Source organism: Trachypithecus francoisi, unplaced genomic scaffold, assembly GCF_009764315.1.
Source record: "Trachypithecus francoisi isolate TF-2019V2 unplaced genomic scaffold, Tfra_2.0 Contig01461, whole genome shotgun sequence".
Classification (NCBI taxonomy): Eukaryota; Metazoa; Chordata; class Mammalia; order Primates; family Cercopithecidae; genus Trachypithecus; species Trachypithecus francoisi.
Window position 1 is genome coordinate 11,112,383 of NW_022681433.1, and position 14,057 is coordinate 11,126,439.

Sequence of the window (14,057 nt, forward strand, 5' to 3'; positions counted from 1 at the left end):
GCATATTAAGGAATTCATAGAGTGGGAAAATGAGAAAAGACAAGGAAAGGAAAGATAAAAATAATAAAAACAAAAGAGAGGTAAAGGGGGGTAGGATGGAGGATAGGCCTGGCAGAAGATTCTTTTAATGGTCCCGATGTCATGGCTGCTGAAGACTGGTGATGTCAGTAACACGAAGAAAGGCAGGAATGAAAGGTACTTCATGGCAGCCTAAATCACCAATACCATGTTGAGAAGGATGATGAGACTAAGGGTAAATAGGAGAAATTTTAAAGTCAGAGGAAATTTAGGGGTGTCTGGAAGAGAAAATACAGCAGTATAACCCCAGAACAAAAGAACAACCTCTCCTTAAATTCGAAGCTACCTGGCTCCCCTTAGAAACTGAGTCCTCTGCGCTTTCAGTGAGCACACATACCTTAAACAAGGAGGAGAACACGTGAAATGTATACACAGCACAGGAGCCATCTGAGTCGCACATAAGCTGGTTGATGTGGCTGCGCCAGGCCTCCTCGGCATCGTCGCAGGCTGCGGGCTGAAAGGCGGCAAGGATGGCTGAGAAGAAGGGTGAGGGAGGGGGAGAGACTCCCCTGTCACCTTCTCCAAAGCTGGAAAAAATGAAAACGACTGTGTCAAGAAGTGATGTCCTTCTCATCCTATACTGGGTTTTATACATTCTCACCCTGAGAGTCAGCAAAATGAGGTAGCTATTCTACCCACTCTTCCTTTTGAAGTTGCTTTGGGGTCTTGGCTTTCACTCAGCAGTCACTGTGATTCTTTTTGGTGTGTTTGTTTGTTTTGAGTCTCGCTCTGTTGCCCAGGCTGGAGTGCAGTGGCATGATCTCGGCTCACTGCAACTTCTGCCTTGTAGGTTCGAGCAATTCTTGTGCCCCAGTCACCAGAGTAGCTGGGACTACAGGCATGTGCTACCATGACCAGCTAATTTTTGTATTTTTAGTAGAGACAGTATTTCACCATGTTGGCCAGCTGGTCTTGAACTCCTGGCCTCAAGTGATCCACCCAGCTCGGCCTCCCAAAGTGGTAGGATTACAGGTGTGAGCCACCGCGCCTGGCAAGAGGTCACTGAGATTCCTTCATGATTCAAGGACATAGAATTTGCACCTCTAGAATTTCTGTGATTCCTCCATTTCTGATTCCCTTTCTATAGACTTGGTACCTCTTTTAGCCTTCAGCAATGCCTCTCACTTTCACAGAGGCCATGCCCCAAAGTAAACCACAGTCCTATGCTTTGGCAGTTTCATTCTTCATTTTTCATTATGAAAAATTATATAAATTTTGAATCTTCTAATTTTTCCTTTCTGGAGGGAGAGTATTAATAAATGTATATGCACAAATGCCTGGAAGACAAAGGTGGAGGGAGACAAGGAAACCAGAGATACGTAGGGAAAGAGAGACAGAGAGGCAGGAAGAGAGAAGAGATAATGAATCAAAAATGAAAGGTCAAATTCTTCTCTAGGTATTACCTTAACCTTTTTCTTTGATGGACAGACATTGCTTACTATAACAGAAGGCCTTTGTCTAGCATATCAGAAGCTTTGACTTAGTTCTTATTTTCAACTTTCAGAAGAGTAATTTTAGGATCTCAAGTTTCTTCTCCTGAAGTAGATCTGTAGCATTACTATTTGTGATTTATTCTAGATGCTGGATTAGTCTAACCTCTGATGTTTTTATCTATTTCTCTTCACATTTTTTTTTCTGTTTCTATATCTCACTAGTCTCAGAAATATCAGCCACCAGGCCAAAAGACACCCACTTAAAGAGTAGGTATTTACTGTATAAAGAGCCTCTTGTTCCAGTGTTTTAACTCCAAATGGAAAGAGCTTCTTTCCAAGGCTTGCCAAGTCTTGCTTATCTTCAAAGCTTCCAAGGTCTGGACCATGTTCCCAGGCTCTTCCTTTGCTTTTTATGTTGCTTTCTGGCCTTATGAACTCATATGTAAGTGTCCCTTCTTCATTCCACATGAGGCCCTATAACGGGACTGGATGACTCTAACTCAGCTGAGAGCCCGCCATGATACATGTCACTTTGGACTCCTTCATTAGGATGTCCCAGCAGTGCAAGGGTGACACTTAACTTGAGTGTGAATGCCACACAATGTACCATGCACATTCACACCACTCACATCAGCCAAGGGCTCCATTACCTCGCCAGGGTAAACTGGTCCAGGGCCCGATTGCCTTTTTCTTCCCCCTCAGTCATGTCCAGGCTAAAGCTGTCGCTGCATTCAAAAGCTGCTGGAAGTTCATTGATGGAACTAGAAAGATCATCCTCATGCACAGTGGTGTCCTCCTCCTCACGAACAGCTTCACCCTGGAAGAATAAAAAGACAAAAGAATCCCCCAATGTGTAAGAATACATACAGGACAACCTGGAACAAACAGGACAACTAAGGAACAAATAAGAGAGACGGAAATGCTGATGGTGATAGAAATGGGGACATTTGTTTTCTAGCTATAGTACAGTCTATTTCTAGGCCAGACTCAGGAATTCTCTGAAGTACTGTTCATTCTTTATTTTCTTTTCAATCTCTTCCATAACAGTCCCCAAAGGGGCTCCCAATAGATTTTCATACTTGGCCCATGCTTATAGGGTATGAACGCTCAACCTGGAAAAGACCATCAAGACCTCCAGTCCAACCTCCACATTTTGCAGATGAGGAAACAATGTTCCATGTGGGAAAGGGACTTGTCTAATATCAGGTCCATAATCAGAGTTGGAGCTGGGACAAGAAACACTGCTTTAGGATTCAGAACTCCTTCCATTGTCCAAACCCAGCCTTCTAAAGTAAGCCTATCCAGAGTTAATTCTCTAATATAGAACCCCTTTACCAATGGAATGTAGAATCATCAGAGTCTGGCACAGTAGATGCCCAGGATACCTGTGGTGTGCACAAGTGATCCAGAGTCCTTCCCTAAGCCTGCTGGGTTGCTTGGTCTTTCCATATAGGGGATGCTCTAAGATCCATTTGCATGTATGCTTTACCCTTGAGAATACCCCCTAAAGATAACAGATATGAGTATCTGTTCTCATCTGACTACAAAATGTGGAATGAACAGTACAATGAAAGGGCTCTAGGGCAGGCAGAACCAGGATCAGTGAGAGGCAGGAAAGAGACATAGCAAGTAAAATGGAAAAAGAGGTTGGGTTTGGGCCTGGGCCAGGGGAAAAAGGAGGACTGATTGTTCTTTAGGAGAGGAAGGAAGGCAACTGGATTACAGATCAGAAGGGGGAGGAAGAAAGATGTACATGTTACAGTGAGTCATTTTCTTAAAACAAAACAAAAGCAAGGCAAAATACAAGTGTATATGAATTAGAGCTTTATCTCGAGTTAACATCTGTTCACTCATTCAGTGTGTAAATACATATTTAAAAAATATATATTATACTTTGACTCTAGAATTAATAGGGAAAATTACCAGGAATGGTAAAAATATATTAGGGAAATAAGATATCTCATGTCTTTGGAGGAATTGCTGGTAAATACTGAGTTTGAGATGTTGATCCATATCTGCTTTTTAAAACTACAGTGCTGCCAACGAGGCTGGCCACTGGTTCCTGGTCTAGGTTATTAGTGTACATACACTTAATCCATTAGAGAACGAATGAGTTCTTATTAAAATACCTTTTATTTTCTCTAATATCATAGATAATATCAAACATTGCAGAAATGCAACTTATGTGAAAAACAGGGATAGCTCTTCAGAAATGGGACTTGACTTTTCCTTGATAGGATGAGATTTATTACTTAGGTATTACTTTTCTTTTTTTCTTTTTTTTTTTTTGAGACCGAGTCTCGCTCTGTTGCCCAGGCTGGAGTGCAGTGGTGTGATCTCAGCTACCTGCAACCTCCACCTCCTGGGTTCAAGCAATTCTCTGCCTCAACCTCTTGAGTAGCTGGGATTATAGGCACCCGCCACCAAGCCCAGTTAATTTTTTTGTATTTTTAGTAGAGACAGGGTTTCACCATCTTGGCCAGGCTGGTCTTGAACTCCTGACCTCGTGATCCACCTACCTCGGCCTCCCAAAGTGCCAGGATTACAGGTGTGAGCCAAAGCGCCCAGCCTTAGGTAGTACTTTCTATGAGAAATCTATATGTTTTTAGCATTCAAAATAGAAAAGTGGAGAAAATGACCATATTGACATTGAGAAATATCAAATGCTAATAACTTCACATATACTTTGTTATGTTTTTTCTATGAAATTTAATTTCATAATCTTAGAATTCTAACTTAGACAACTTTTCTTTCTGGGCTTTTTTCTTTCAGCTAATAAAGAACTCTGCTAATTCCAAGAATCCTGATTGTAGTACCTCTGCAATGAGGCAAATTTAGAAATAATTACTATTTAAGCTTCAATATTTTTAGGTAATTATAATTTGGTGATTGCCCTCGGTTTAAAGCACATAGATTTTCCTAGCTTTCTGATCTATTTTTACTACACTATCAGAGAATATAGAATAGCCAATATTATATTTTTCCATTAGAAGTGTTGGAAGGAATATATTTTTATAAATTTTTTTCAATTTTATTTTTTCTTTTGAACTTGCACAACTGTAACCAAACTCATGATAGAGAGTGCTTGACTCTGTCTTAACTGCAATTGATTATTTTGGTATTTCTACTAAAAGGAAACACAATTCTATACTGATGGGCATAGATGTGGGCAAAGCATGCAAGTGGATGGTTTTCAGGACATTTTAATAAAATAAACTTTAAATGAAATACACACTGTTAGATTTTAAAAAATTAAGATAATTACATCCATTAGTTACTTTTCTCCTCACAGTCTCTGAAGAGAAGAGTTTTGTGCGAATCTGGCATAAGACTGTGATCGACATTAAAAATTCTGATAGTATGCCAAAAGGCAAGCACTGAATTAATGTACAAATTGTGTAATTGTTTCCTACATAGGAAAAAATTTCCCCAAATACATGCATACACCCACACCTCACTTAGTATCTTGTTTTATAAAATTCATGACAAAGACCAGCAGTTTCCCAGTCACAGCGATCTCAGACATACACCACTGGTTTTGCCATCCACCAGCAGTGTTCATGCAAAATGTCTCATTTTAGAAAGACCTCAAATCAAGTCTTTCAGCCGAGAAGAAGATGGCTGCTCAAGTTTGTGGGGGTAAAACAACTTCAAAACAGAGGCTCAGGTGTACAAACTTCTATTATTTTAAAAAAGAGAGAAAGAAAAAGATAAAGATAGTCTTTCTACTTGAGACCCCTTAAGAATTCTCAGAAAATTGGAAGTGCTTTTTTTTTTTTTAAGTGTTTTCAGCGAAGTACAAATCATCATTGTTAAAATTTCTTCACCTTTGAACCCTCAGAAATCTGCAGATTATTCAGATCAGGCAAGGAAGCATCAAAGCTGGACATTCTGGTGTTAAAGGAATGAGGGTCTGCAGGGGTTGAGTCACAGGCTGTGGTGAGCAGCTCCATGGGATTCGTCTCTTCAGAGGGGGAGAGAGTCATGATCTGTTTAAAAAGGAAAGGAAATTAAACATAGTGTGAAGTTCTCTTTCTTTAAAAGCTCCAGTTCTCTAGTTGTTGGTTAATACATCTTAATTTCTAAACTTCCACATTTCACCATTTTTGGACCTTAAACATAGCAGTTAGTAATCCAGGCACTTTCAGATAATCACATCAAAATGTCTGTCATATCTCCACACTTTAGAGATCTGGGGAATTTTTAACAAGATTCCAGAATCATAAAAGTATTTGTGAAAAATCTAGGCCTTAACAGATCTGGTGGCTTTCAGGGTGAATCACATGGACCCCAGTCTTTGTTTCCATCTGCAACCTACAGAGAAGACTTTGCCAGTTAGAACCCATTAGACACCACCTGACAGTTCCGATTTTAGTTCAGCAGCTGTGCAAAGTTTCCTTGGCTGCAACTGGAAACTCTACTCCTGCATTAGTTACAAAAAATAAGCCTCCCAATTCCTAGAGTGGGAGAGCTGCTACTTACTAGGTCTGAGTGCTCCAGGATCTGGCTGGCTGTGAGGTCCTCCTCCTCAGATGACTCATCGGAGTCCTCATGGTTCATTTTATTCAGGCTGGGAGTGCTTCCTGACAGTTGGCGCTCCTCCAGAATCTGCATATCACACTTGTCCAGGCTGTCCAGAGAACGTCTGCGCACTCCCCAGTTGAAATTGTCCATACTCTCACCCTGAAATCACACCATCGGCCAGTTTTTTTTATGCCAAAATCCTCTTGCACTCACATGTTCACACATTCAATTAGTCATAGCTTAGGAACAAATATGGTCATTATTAACTCTCAGGCCCTCATCTACTTTGGTATCAAAACGTTTGTTTACCCGATGTGAAAGGGAGTAAAAGCACACTATTTTCATGTAAACTCATGTAAAGTCATAGGTAGAAGTGATGACATACTTTTCTTTGGCATGGTGGGTAATAATTACATTTTTTAAAACCTTGATTTTGGTAAACACTACCAATGATCTGTGTTTTCAAAAATCTGTAGGAAAGAGACCGTTAGTATGAAAACTTCAAAAGAGGTGTCACCCGCTCCCACCGCCCTGAGGCCAGCCCCTGTTTAGAACTGTTTTCAGAAGGAGAAAAATGTAGGCGCTATGCTTGTAGCACATTCCAGAATCCTTTGGGTATTTAGTGGAAGAGCATTAGGTAAACATTCCAGCCTATTTCTGCCACAGCGGTTTTCACAGACACAATGCAGAGTTAAAGACTATCAGAGCAGATGGGCAAAGTCTGATGGATCATGCACTATGCAGAGGCCAGAGCGGCAACACCTTAACTTTTGCTTTAGGTTATTCTTTAAATAATTGTCCCAGTGTAGAAAATTGTTAATTTCCTGGGCTCGGTACCAAATATTATTATTATTATTATTATTATTATTATTATTATTTGAGATGGAGTCTTGCACTGTCGCCTGGGCTGGAGAGCAACAGCACCATCTCGGCTCACTGTAACCTCCATCTCCCAGTTCACACCATCCTCCTGCCTCAGCCTCCTGAGTAGCTGGGATTACAGGCACGCGCCACCACACCCAGATAATTTTCTGTATTTTTAGTAGAGACAGTTTCACTGTGTTGGCCAAACTGGTCTTGATTACCTGACCTCGTGATCCACTCACCCCGGCCTCCCAAAGTGCTAGGATTACAGGCGTGAGCCACCGCGCCCAGCCTATTACTGTTTTTTTTTTCCTTCTTTTGAGACAGTCTTGCTGTCGTCCAGGCTGGAGTGGTGCAGTGGCGTGATCTCAGCTTGCTGCAACCTCCACCTTCCAGGTTCCACGCGAGGCTAATTTTTTGTATTTTTAGTAGAGACTGGGTTTTGCCATGTTGCCAGGCTGGTCTCGAACTCCTGACCTCAAGTGATCCACCCGCCTTGGCCTCCCAAAGTGCTGAGATTACAGGCGTGAGCCACTGTACCTGGCCTCAAATAATAACGTTGATTTGTATATTTTGAATCACTGAGAACTAGTTTAAGTGGCCATGTAAGTGTTAAAGAAGGCTTTTAGTTGCATTCAGACTTTCTCTACAAATCATCAGTTATTAAACAAGTGTATTTGACTAACATAACTTTTTTTTTTCTAGAAATGGATTTGGGTTTTATTTTTCTCTCTGTTAAGATAGGAATAAAGGAAGAAAAATATTACTCAGCTGACCGAGCAAATTTTAACCTAAACAAATGATCTGGTAAAATCTAGCACAGAACCTTTTCATTTACTGGTAATTTGAAACACTGCCTGATGGTTCATTGAAATAAAATAAAACAACTTTTTCTGATGAGAGCTCAGTGAACAACATACTATGAGAGACGTGAGTTACTGCTAAACTTATGAGCATTATCGTTTATTGATTTCCCTCTGTTTTAAGGGTCGTGTCTGTCTCCTAGTGAAACAAGCTTGCCATTCTCACAGATCTGTCATATAACAGAGGTGTAGCTTTTCCAAAGTCTGCTTGGGCTATTCACGGTAGAAGGCAAGAGGTACAAATCCTAAGCACAATCTGGATAAGATACAGAAATTATCATTATTCATCCTCACATATGATATTTATGATTGCTCTTAGGGCTGTTTGATTATAAAAGAGAACGCAGACTCAGAATATTGTTTCTAACATCCAGTATCTGCTGTGCTAAATTACCACCACATAATTTTTTCTTTTTTTCTGATGGAAATGGCTAACTGTTGTACTGGGATTTTAAAAATAGCCATTGCAGTGAGAAAATAAAAAAATATATATATGAAAGAAGCAAAAGTTCTGGGAAGAAAAAGGAAAATCCAATGTGTAAAAGAGGAAAAAAATACAGAAAAATCAGAATACTAACTATACAGAGTAAAAAGAGAAGAATGTGAAAATTATAGGAAAAAATATACAAACACAAATTCACAAAACTGACTCTCGTGCCAAATGACTGGAAAGGTTGGATGAACTATCTTAGGCTGTGATTCTGGAGGTCTCCCACACTGCACCTGAGACAGAACCATAAGCTTGCAGAGGAATACAGACATCCAGGTGGCAGAACGCTACACCAGGCACAGGTCACTGCTAGTGCTGGTTTGGTGGCAGCTCTGGTGAAGACCTGAACCAATCAGGTGTGAAAATAGGGAGGCAGGGAAAGCTGTTCTTGCAGGAATAAGGTTTGGCTATCTTGCTGGAGGATGTAGCATCTCCATTAGAGGTAAGGTAGTTGAAATGGTTCCCCTGGTGGTGGCTGAGAGGTTGAGATGGAACAGTGTTGCAGTCTGGCCCTGGTTAAAGTCCATGGTGATTAAAACTCAACCAGGCTTTCTCAGCATGGCCCTAGTGGGAGACCCACCCTCCATCCTTCCTCTCCCCCAAACGTCAGATTTGTATTTTATGTTACATACAAAGCGAAAAGTCAAAACAGTTTCCTACATGTGAGAAATTGCAGAGGATGGCCAGTCCAGATGAACACTCTGTATATGTCAGTTATCAAACTTAAAAACCACTCAGCATTTATACCAAGATGGGAAAGTATTCATGGTGAAACATTCTAGAAATGTTAGAAGTACTATTTTTTGACACATATTTTTTCATATTGGAACTCTGTCAAACAAGAATTATTGTTGAAGAAATTTGGGTACACTGTGGTCAAAATATACTCCCCGAAATGTTCTACTTAGAGTAAGTCTGATATACATAGATAGAGACTGATCATAGGCTACTTTGTCCAGGATGATCCTGGTTTTAATGCCTATTGTTTGGGCATAAATATTATTAGTACCCCCTTTTACTCTCAAAAGGGCCCTGGTTTGGATGAAAAGTTATCTAGTCACTACACAGAGCTAGAGATAGCCTTTAATTTCTGGGAGGAAAAAAGATTCAGCTGAAAGTATATATGGTATGTGGTTAGATGCAAATTGTTAATTTCACTTTTTTTTCTGAGACAGAGTCTTGCTCTGTTGCCCAGGCTGGAATGCAGTGGTGTGATCTTGGCTCACTGCAACCTCTGCCTCTTGGGTTCAAGGGATTCTCCTGCCTCAGCCTCCTGAGTAGCTGGGATTACAGGTGTGCACCTCCAGGCGTGGCTAAATTTTGTATTTTTAGTAGAGACAGGGTTTTACCATGTTGGCTAGGCTGGTCTTGAACTCCTGACCTCAAGTGATCTGGCACCTCGGCCTCCCAAAATGCCGGGATTACAGGTGGGAGCCTTCACACCTGGCGATTTCAGTTTTAATACAAGAATTTAACAATAAAACCCATCCAGTTGTGCAATCACTTAATGAGAAATAATAGGATTGCCATAGATCAGATTTGAAAACTCCACTTCTCTGAGAGCTAATCATGCAACTTTCAGAACTAGGCATCTAAAGGTTTTAAAAATGTATTTACATTTTAGAAAACATTTCCATACTAGAGCAGCCAAGAAAAATACCTCTTATATCACACACCTAAATGGAAATATGCACGCAAATAAGCATATATATTCTGGAAGGGAGGAAAAAAGCAATTATGTTGTTATAAATCTGCAAAGATGCAAAACATCTACTAGCATATTTGAATTAAAAACAGCATCATCTTACCTGAAGTTCCTGGGTAGCAGATTGAATGAACAGAAAAACAAACAAAAGGTCTATTTACAATGATTATATTAAAGATACTCAAGAACATTTCTCTTAGTGTTAACACAACATTAACTAACAGTGCTAACAATATACACTTCAGTAGGTGCACCTTAAAAAAAAAGGTAAATATACACTAACTGCAAAAAGAAAAATCAACATTAAACATCAGAAATTCCAAATCCCTTGGCTGTGGATGATAGAGCTGGGATAACAAATCATTACTACAATTTCTGAAATAACTGTCTACCTCTGTGACAATTTTGGTCTCAACACTTTTTTTTTTGGAATACCTAAATATGTATTTGTGAAAAAACTGTTAAATGTTATGGGAACACGAATGAGGGTCATCAACTGGAAATAAAGATGGCATCACCTGAGCCTGTTCACAAAGCTAAAAGTGTTTGTGATCATGATGCTTACTGCTGATATGCAATTAATAGCAAAGACACAACACCTTTTAAAGATTTTAAGAAGTTCAAGGGCAAACTCTTGTAGATATCACTCAGTAATTTCTGAGACCAGTGAAAAGGAATAGATATGACAAAATGACTTGTCTTTCTTTTTTTTTGACAACTGTGTTTTGATCTAAAAGCCAAGTATGCCTAATTTTATCAGATGAGGATATACTAAAATTATTCACCAATGACAATACAAGGAGACTAACATTTGCAATGCCAACTGTATGCCTGACACTTTGCTAGACATTATACATAGGTTATTTTATTTTATCCTCATGTCAGCTCTACAGGCAGGTAGAGGTTGAGTATGCCTTATTCAAAATGCTTGGGACCAGAGGTATTTTGGATTTCAGATTTTTAAAAAATGTTGAAATATTTGCACGTACATAATGAGATATCTTGGGGATGGGACCTAAGTCTAAACATGAAATTTGTTTATGTTTCACATACACCTTAAATACATAGCCTGCAGATAATTTTATACAATTTTAAAATAATTTTGTGCATGAAACAAAGTTTTGACTGCATTTTGACTATGACCTGTAACGTAAAGTCAGTTGTAGAATCTTTCACTTGTGATGTTGTGTGAGCGTTCAAAAAGTTTAGAATTTTGGAGGATTTCAGATTTTGAATTTTCAGATGAGGAATGCTCAACCTGTATTCTTAAACCCACTTAATAGACAAAGAAGTGGAAAGCAAGAGGAATTGCATCCGTGCTTAAGTCATACAGCTAAGGTCAGTGGCAGAGGTGAAATTCAAACCTGGAGCTGTTGGACTCTGAAGTCCAGGCATCTTCACTCTTCTACTCCAAGAATGCTAGAATCCCTTACTGTGATTTTATTGGAAGTAACAAAACATTCTCAAATGCCTTATTTTATTTGGATAAAATGTACACTCTCAGCCCCGTGAGTTTCTTCTTCTAATTTTTTTTTTTTTTGGATATGGGGTCTTACTCAGTCACCCAGTATGAGTGCAGTGGTGCAATCACGACTTACTGCAGCCTTGACCTCCTGGGCTCAAGCCATCCTCCCACCTCAGCCTCCCGAGTAGCTGGGACCACAGGCATGTGCTATCACACCCGGCTAATTTTTCATTTTTTGTAGAGACAGGGTCTTGCTATGTTGCCCAGGCTGGTCTTAAACCCCTGGACACAAGTGATCCTCTAGCCTCAGCCTCCAAGAGTGCTGGCATTATTGGTGTCAGCCACTGCACCTAGCCAGTTTCTTATAAAATCTTAACAATGAAGGATAAAATAATCACCGTGATTTTTTAGTTATTGCAGTCTAGGACAATAAAGAGAAGACCAGAAAAAAGGTGTAGTATTTCTTACTTCTTGTCCCTGAAAAACATTAGTATAATATTTATTTTTAAGTAATAGGCATCCCATATTTCTCCTTCCTTTATTTGGATAGAAACTAAATTGATGAGCTGTTCTGAAATTGTGTCGGATGCCTTCGCTTTACATCATTCCTGCTAGGTTGTTTCACATAACATTTTTCTGTGGCTGAGACAGGAAATGATCCCTCTCTTGCTTCATCTGTTTTTTCCCTCCCTTGTGTAACTTCCAGAGGGAAACAGGTGTCCAAGCTTGACTTTTAACCGAAGAGCAAACATTAGGTCAGCTGTCAGATCAGGGAGCTGATCTTTTGACACCAGCTGAACTCTGAGCTCTGGCTCAGAGACATTTTTGAAAGTATTCAAAACAGTTGTATTTTGCTTTAGACTTTTAAAACAATCCTCACTGCATTCAGCAAATGCTTTCTCTATCATTTATTATGGATCATAAAAACCTGCAATACTTTTTATTGGTTCTTAAGCAATTCAAGGTGAAAATTAAGCTGGCAGTTACTTTAAGGATGCATTATAGTAGTGCCTTTATGCTGCTTAAGGACTGGGTCTGCTAAACTTGTTCTCCAGGGAAAGAATTGGTGAACACCTTCTTTATTCTGAGGACACGGTTCTCTCCTGCTGGGACAGACATCCAGGGTCATCAGTGGGCCAGGAAGGACAAAAGCAAAGGGCTCTTTGGCTTCAATTAGACATAAGCGCATTGGTCAGTAATAAAATCCTTTTAGGGAAGGTAAGAAGCTACTTGAAGCATCTTTTCCCACAAATCTGTAGTTAAGTAAGGAGATGCCTACCTAATGCAGGAAATCCTAAACTTGGGATCTGGGCCTGCCTTCTCAATTGTAAGACCAGCAGACAGCCTTTTGGGAAATCTGGTGCAGTTAAACATGAGCTGACAACACCATGAGCCAGGTTCCGAACCAGGTACCTTTACATCATCCAATCTCACTTAAGTGAACTGAGTTTTGATCCCATGAGGCAAAAGACTGCCTCTCAGGTGAAACATGCCTCTAAGTTACTGAAATGAAGGTGACCAAGAAGTGATGCTCCTCCTCTCAATACCTGTTTTCAAAAACATGATTCATAGCTGAAAGTATCTTATGATCATGATTATCATCCAAAATAAACGAATCTGCATTTGCCCACTGAGACTTGAATTCGGCTGCTCCAGTGTCTAGAATACCAGCCACCGACTTAAGCAGAGCAAAGAGCTCTCTCATGTGCATTGTATTTTGTTTCCAGTTCTAATGATTTCATCAAGCACAAAAATGTTGGATCCCTCAGGCTCTGGTCTCATGTTGTAGCAGGCAAGCTTTGAAGGAATTGAATTAGAGAAACTTCACATTAGAAATGAATAAATGCTTAGCATATTTTACTCAGGTACCAGTGAACAGGCTCAGAACTGAAATATTTTTTGTGATTTTTTTTTTTTAAAGTCCAGCTTGGGACTACACACACACATACAGGCTTTGTGTGGTCATTAAAACTCAGGTCTTTGCCATTTAGTAATAACTTGGCAGCTCTTGCCGTGGGCTCAGACAGGAAGGGTGTGGTAACTTTTGCCAAAGTTTAGCTGCTGTACTTTGAATAAGTTGATTCAAAATAAAGTTTACAACTTTCCAATTAAAGATCTTGGTACAAAAACTCATTATTTAGCAGGTAAAAAGAACAGTTTCATTAGTCAAGGAAAAGGGTGCGGGGATTATTTTTACAGAGAATACACCGTACCTCTCCATCCTCCAGCTCCACATCTAGGAAGTCGAAGTCCCTGAAGACTCTAAACTGCTGCTCGCTGTTTGTGTCATCCATGTTCTCCTGCTCTCGGGCGCCGTCCTCAGAAGACACCAAGCTTGTCTGGTGCTCAAGCAGATCCAGATCTCCACACGATGAAAAAATCACCTGTGAATCAAGAGTCCTCTCCTGAGAAACGTTCTCCCTTTGGTTGTTTGTGCTACGAAAAATTGTAATTGGCTCTTCATAGCACTGTATTTCCAGTACACACCTAATTCCTTCAGGGGGTATTTTTAGAATGTTCTTTTATTATTTATGTTGGACAGGTGCCTTCAGATTAAACTCGTGGCAAAGACGCAAGTTCATGCACCAGGAAAATGTTCAAGAATCACATCGTTGCTTCTTAATGGATGAAGACT

The 14,057-nt window shown here is 39.9% G+C and overlaps 1 protein-coding gene across 6 annotated transcripts in view; it reads right to left on the bottom strand.

Annotated features, from left to right (window-relative positions):
* Positions 1-14,057, bottom strand: part of FRY (FRY microtubule binding protein) — a 270,718-nt gene that overhangs the window by 32,354 nt on the left and 224,307 nt on the right. For 3 of the 6 annotated variants that reach the window (XR_004443018.1, XR_004443019.1, XR_004443020.1), the window contains exons 51-55: positions 13,636-13,806; positions 5,994-6,194; positions 5,339-5,500; positions 2,162-2,328; positions 416-532 (exon numbers count right to left, since the gene is read on the bottom strand). Coding sequence is in view for 3 of the 6 variants with exons in the window: in XM_033235758.1 (XP_033091649.1) it covers positions 416-605; positions 2,162-2,328; positions 5,339-5,500; positions 5,994-6,194; positions 13,636-13,806 (891 nt within the window). In the remaining 3 variants the exon portion in view is untranslated. Of the gene's footprint in view, positions 1-415; positions 606-2,161; positions 2,329-5,338; positions 5,501-5,993; positions 6,195-13,635; positions 13,807-14,057 lie in introns of all 6 variants that reach the window. The other 3 variants (XM_033235758.1, XM_033235737.1, XM_033235748.1) reach the window with 1 other exon arrangement.